At 32.9% G+C, this 5,090-nt stretch overlaps 2 protein-coding genes across 3 annotated transcripts; one reads left to right on the top strand and one right to left on the bottom strand.

The window, feature by feature from the left end:
* Window positions 1-1,361: 1,361 nt before the first annotated feature.
* On the bottom strand, window positions 1,362-2,226 carry LOC119643321 (anaphase-promoting complex subunit 15-like). Its single transcript, XM_038042662.1, has 3 exons — window positions 1,980-2,226; window positions 1,764-1,851; window positions 1,362-1,703 (listed from the first exon to the last, which is right to left on the bottom strand). Exons 1-3 carry the CDS (start codon window positions 2,100-2,102, stop codon window positions 1,540-1,542), a joined length of 375 nt encoding a protein of 124 aa, XP_037898590.1. The 5' UTR covers window positions 2,103-2,226; the 3' UTR covers window positions 1,362-1,539.
* Window positions 2,227-2,887: 661 nt separating this feature from the next.
* On the top strand, window positions 2,888-5,036 carry LOC119643320 (ubiquitin-like protein 5). Of its 2 annotated transcripts, XR_005248265.1 has the most exons (5): window positions 2,888-2,971; window positions 3,077-3,215; window positions 3,278-3,366; window positions 3,423-3,910; window positions 4,545-5,036. XR_005248265.1 is itself a non-coding variant. In XM_038042661.1 (4 exons), the coding sequence occupies exons 1-3, from the start codon at window positions 2,933-2,935 to the stop codon at window positions 3,319-3,321; spliced, it is 222 nt and encodes a 73-aa protein (XP_037898589.1). In that variant the 5' UTR covers window positions 2,888-2,932; the 3' UTR covers window positions 3,322-3,366; window positions 3,423-5,036. The 2 variants fall into 2 exon arrangements, 1 of the variants encoding a protein (XP_037898589.1); XM_038042661.1 differs by having other exon boundaries at window positions 3,423-5,036.
* Window positions 5,037-5,090: the final 54 nt, after the last annotated feature.

The following is a 5,090-nucleotide window of genomic DNA, read 5'->3' on the forward strand; positions in this document are numbered from 1 at the left end:
CAAACCATTCTGTATAATTTTCAGTGTTTAAGAACGGCAAGACCAACGATACGAAACCAAGAGTTTTAGCAAATTTCGAAATCGCTTCAATATACTTATCAGCATTCTAAAAGATCTTGCGCATAGCAGAGACTACCACAGCAGCTCCAGCCATAGCACCGCGGTATTCCCCATGCCAGAAGCGAGACGAAGACACATGCCACCAGTTTATCGAATCGGAAAGAGAGATTTATTATTGTAGAAATTTTTCTTTCTGCTGAAAAAATTCACCTATAAATAGCAAGATTGGTTTATCTTTTGGTCCAGCGTCACAATAACTGTTTTGGCTTTTTAACAGGCCACGTAGCCAAGCATCGAATTTCGGCAAACCATGGAGTTCTAGTAAATTTATTAAATATATTCGTTTGTAAATTTATATTGCTTGTTGTCGTTGTAATGTCAGAGAGACAAGGCGCTACCTTCAGCGGCTTTGCTCGGGATATTCCATCGAATCTACGAGCATTCCACAAAAATTATATCAGAAAAAATTTATTTGAATAGAATTTTATTTGGACGTTGAAGGTGTGTATATTAACCAGTAATGTAAAATTAAGCAAGCATAGTTCGGCTGAAATGAGAACATTTTTGGGATAAATTTAGGGAAGAGAGCTAATTGAATGCTAAAGGTAAGCAATAATAGAAAACTACCACGAGTTGGGCGAATTTGCTTCTTTTTTAATAAAGCAACTCGACGCAAATGAAGGCCATCTTTTGCTTTAAAGCAAAATATTTTAAGAAAAAAATTTTATTTTCTGAGGTATGCCAAATGGATGGCACAAATATACAAATTAAAAAAAGAAAATTGCAACTGATTGTTCGGGCAAAGCAACGCATGCGTTAAAGACAAATTCGCGATCACTTTTGCTTGAGCCTTTTGCAAGCTTGATTTTTAACGAATGAATCAAATAAATCGAGTAAAGATCATACATACATATATAATTATCTCCCTGTGTAAGTTCCCTTCTTTACAATATAACGTCGATTTTCGCGTATTCTTTAACCCTAATATATTTATGCAATTTAGTTAAATGAATTTTTTCATTTTCTTTGAGTTCTTAATTTGGTTTTGCATGGTTTTTGGAATTGGATCTTTGTTCGATAATTGATAGTTGAGACAGTTTAAAACAAGTCTGCTTTGACCGTAGATGCCATTGCATTCGGTTTGACCGCATTCGTCAATATCTCGATGAATTCGGAGAGTATGATAAACGTTTCCACATTTGTTTCATATTCTTTTTTATAAAAGTATTTCGTGTAGATTCTCTGAGAATCTTATTGAAAATCTTGTTGATAATTGTTAGGATTCTTATCCTTTTCTGTAGTTTTTATGTGTAAAGCTATCTTTATTGGGTCGCACGTAAATCTCAATAACAATACTTTCTTTTGTAATAAACATAAGGTTTTTGCACTCTGTTTTCTAGAAATACAATTTCAATGGTCAACATAAGTGCGTTAATTGTGTATTCAATTTAGTTATTATTATAGTATATATGTTCATTATTAAGATCCGACCACAGCAGCGGATAGATCGTCATTCAAGTTAATCTCGTCGCCGGGTGAATATGAACCGAGAGCAGATCTCTCTACTATGCCTGGTATGGCTCGATCAATTGTGTCATCGTCCTCATCTTCGTGACTGTCGGATTCATCGCTATCGTCATTCGCTAAAATATGAAAAATTCTTTGTATTTCCACAAATAAATTATTCTTATTCAAAAACTCACCGTCTTCGTCATCAGTTTCTGTGCCAATCATGGTTAATACCTTTCCTAGCGGATGTATATCTGAAGCCGTATTTTTCACATTCTCTAGCTAAAATGAACGTTAAAAAACTATTTTGGATAAATATAGGTATATATATATGTTTATATATTTGGGAATTTTAGGAATGAACGGATTAACGCGCTAATGTATTCGTCTTAAACGGAAAGTCCTACTACCCATGTATGATGTTCTCGTTCATATTTAAGAATTTCGGCTTCTTCATTAATTGGAGCGCCGTCAAACCATATGCAATTAGCTATTGGTGGCTTTAATGACGGAAAAAATGGTATTATCGACATTTGGGTTAAACTATCCGTCGACAAATTATCAAAGCGATTCTGATTGATTTTTGTTTTATTTCTTAAATAATGTTTGTTTTTCTTTTAACAAATAGTGTTGCTGTTTTAGGAGAAAAATGTAGTAATAATCAATAATAGTAGGAATTTCTCTCGCGTCACAGTTGCATTTTTCAGCATCGATCGTTAACCATAACGTGGCTTAAGCTAGTTGCAAATAAATTATATTTTCCACCCAACTAACATCGGACAACTCTACTAATTTTAGCATTAACAGCAGATCGGCAGTATACCGATTAGAAATTTAGCAATTTTTTTGTTAAAGTCAAATGAAAAAATAATAACAATAGCTTTTCGAAGCTGATAATTTATATAAAAAAGAGCGAAAGAATGAAATAAATACGTATATAACTTCGATCTCCTAAAACTTCTTCATACTGATTTAGATATAATTCATGGTAGGATTTTTAAGATATCAGATCAATTGTCTATGTACTTCATGTGAACCGCTGAAGAATCTTATTGTTTAATTTAAATTGAAGTATGTAAGTTTAAATCTAATTAAGTATTCTTTCGTGGAAAAATCGTATTGCTGCTCGTAACCAATTTTCGTAAAGCAAAGCGGACAATTCACTGCAGCGTATCAGTTGTGCAAAGCTAGAGTTGTTAGATGAAAACAATCAATTTATGCTTTCGCTATTCGGTAAGTACGAAATTTTACAACTGGGGCTTTAATCTCTTGTTTTGCATGCAGTGAAACATTTGTTGCTTTTCACTTATCGAAGTATTTGAGTTGGTGTGATGTTAAACAAAGTGGAAAAAAATCTAAAAACATGATTGAAATTACTTGTAACGACCGTTTGGGTAAAAAGGTAACATTCCATCCATTAACGCTGTATTTGATTTTTGCATTTTTCCTCTCCAAACAAACGTCACGACAAACTTGGATATTGTTATTAATTACAATTTTATTTTAGGTTCGCGTAAAATGCAATCCTGATGATACTATTGGTGATCTGAAGAAATTGATTGCTGCACAGACTGGGACTAGATATGATAAAATTGTTCTCAAAAAATGGTACACTATCTATAAGGATCCAATTAAGTTATCGGACTGTAAGAAAATAATGTCTTGTTTTTTTATACATTGCATGTTCATAGGCTTACATTTTTTGCAGATGAGATTCACGATGGAATGAATTTAGAGCTGTACTACCAATAAATATTAGTTTTATATTGGAGAAAACACTTGTACTTTTTGGATTTTGTACGTAGCTATACATTAATATCGTTATTTTAATAAAAGTTTGTTTTGATTTTCAGTTTTTAAATGAATGGAATTCAATGGCAGTAATTTTGTCGGTTTTGTTTATATTAGTATGTGAAAAGAATGCGGGGAATAAATATAATATTGTTCATTTTGCTAAAGTTTTATCAGAAAACTTTTAAAAAATTGTAAGTGCTCTCATGTTTACTTCTATATGCCCTTCTCCCCCCTTTATATACGCACTGAACGCTTACAAGAAGATAAATTAATTTGCTACTAGTTTAATGTGGGTTAAAATAATTTTGAAACGCAAGCAACTAATATGTGTGAGGCTTTATGAAGCAGTAAGAAGACTACATTAGCAACTAAAATAGAGAAAATCGTCATGTTTCTTGCCCAAGTGATGTAATAAATTTGTCATATATGTAGCGGAGATCCATCATGTATTTATTATGGGTGTGATTAGCACCCTCTGACGAAAACGATGTCATAACTTTGCGTATACGATATTGGTCTCTAAAACGCCCTGGCCAATCTTTTCGCGGTAAGTAAAAGAAAAATGCTAATTCGGCTCGTTGTCTCATCCATGATTACGAAAAAACAATCTACGTATTGATGAAATCGAACCAAAAGTAGAATCGTTGGATATATAAAGAGGTTATGTGAAGTTTCAAATAGCTATCTAAAGACAACAACTAATTGAAAATCTGCAATTTCGATTCAAAAATGTTGTTCTCTTGATTCTGTCAGTTTTTGGGTAAATATAAATGCACGAATACATACGTGTCTACAAATACACTGTAATGATTTTCACTGTGGCTCTTTCTTATAAATCATTGAAATTTTAAAATCTTTTCATTAAAAAAATAAATACCTCAGAGTTTAACGTAACATTTACTTATATATATTTTGAAAAAGCTATTTGCATTTTCGATCATTCTGGGTTATGGCTAACATCGTAGCCATAACGAACAACAAAATTTCAATATTTATTATTCCCGTCCTTAGTAGGATGGATGACTCCCGTTATTTGAGGTAAGAAAATAAAATAAATAATGAAAGTAAAAAATAAAGCGTTTGCAAATCTCCCAAATCCATCGAAAAGAGAATTGCAACCAATTCTCAATTATTTCAATTTAAAAAAAATAAACCCACAAACCATTCTGTATAATTTTCAGTGTTTAAGAACGGCAAGACCAACGATACGAAACCAAGAGTTTTAGCAAATTTCGAAATCGCTTCAATATACTTATCAGCATTCTAAAAGATCTTGCGCATAGCAGAGACTACCACAGCAGCTCCAGCCATAGCACCGCGGTATTCCCCATGCCAGAAGCGAGACGAAGACACATGCCACCAGTTTATCGAATCGGAAAGAGAGATTTATTATTGTAGAAATTTTTCTTTCTGCTGAAAAAATTCACCTATAAATAGCAAGATTGGTTTATCTTTTGGTCCAGCGTCACAATAACTGTTTTGGCTTTTTAACAGGCCACGTAGCCAAGCATCGAATTTCGGCAAACCATGGAGTTCTAGTAAATTTATTAAATATATTCGTTTGTAAATTTATATTGCTTGTTGTCGTTGTAATGTCAGAGAGACAAGGCGCTACCTTCAGCGGCTTTGCTCGGGATATTCCATCGAATCTACGAGCATTCCACAAAAATTATATCAGAAAAAATTTATTTGAATAGAATTTTATTTGGACGTTGAAGGTGTGTATA

This window comes from Glossina fuscipes, unplaced genomic scaffold (assembly GCF_014805625.2).
Source record: "Glossina fuscipes isolate IAEA_lab_2018 unplaced genomic scaffold, Yale_Gfus_2 60231, whole genome shotgun sequence".
NCBI classification, from domain to species: Eukaryota; Metazoa; Arthropoda; class Insecta; order Diptera; family Glossinidae; genus Glossina; species Glossina fuscipes.

Coding starts and splice junctions, on each gene's coding strand:
- LOC119643321 (XM_038042662.1), bottom strand. CDS start 2,102: ATGTCGATAATACCATTTTTTCCGTCATTAAAGCCACCAATAGCTAAT. Junction 1,852..1,979: donor AACGAGAACATCATACATGG/GTAGTAGGACTT, acceptor CGTTCATTTTAG/CTAGAGAATGTGAAAAATAC. Junction 1,704..1,763: donor AGAAACTGATGACGAAGACG/GTGAGTTTTTGA, acceptor TTCATATTTTAG/CGAATGACGATAGCGATGAA.
- LOC119643320 (XM_038042661.1), top strand. CDS start 2,933: ATGATTGAAATTACTTGTAACGACCGTTTGGGTAAAAAG. Junction 2,972..3,076: donor ACGACCGTTTGGGTAAAAAG/GTAACATTCCAT, acceptor ATTTTATTTTAG/GTTCGCGTAAAATGCAATCC. Junction 3,216..3,277: donor TCCAATTAAGTTATCGGACT/GTAAGAAAATAA, acceptor CATTTTTTGCAG/ATGAGATTCACGATGGAATG.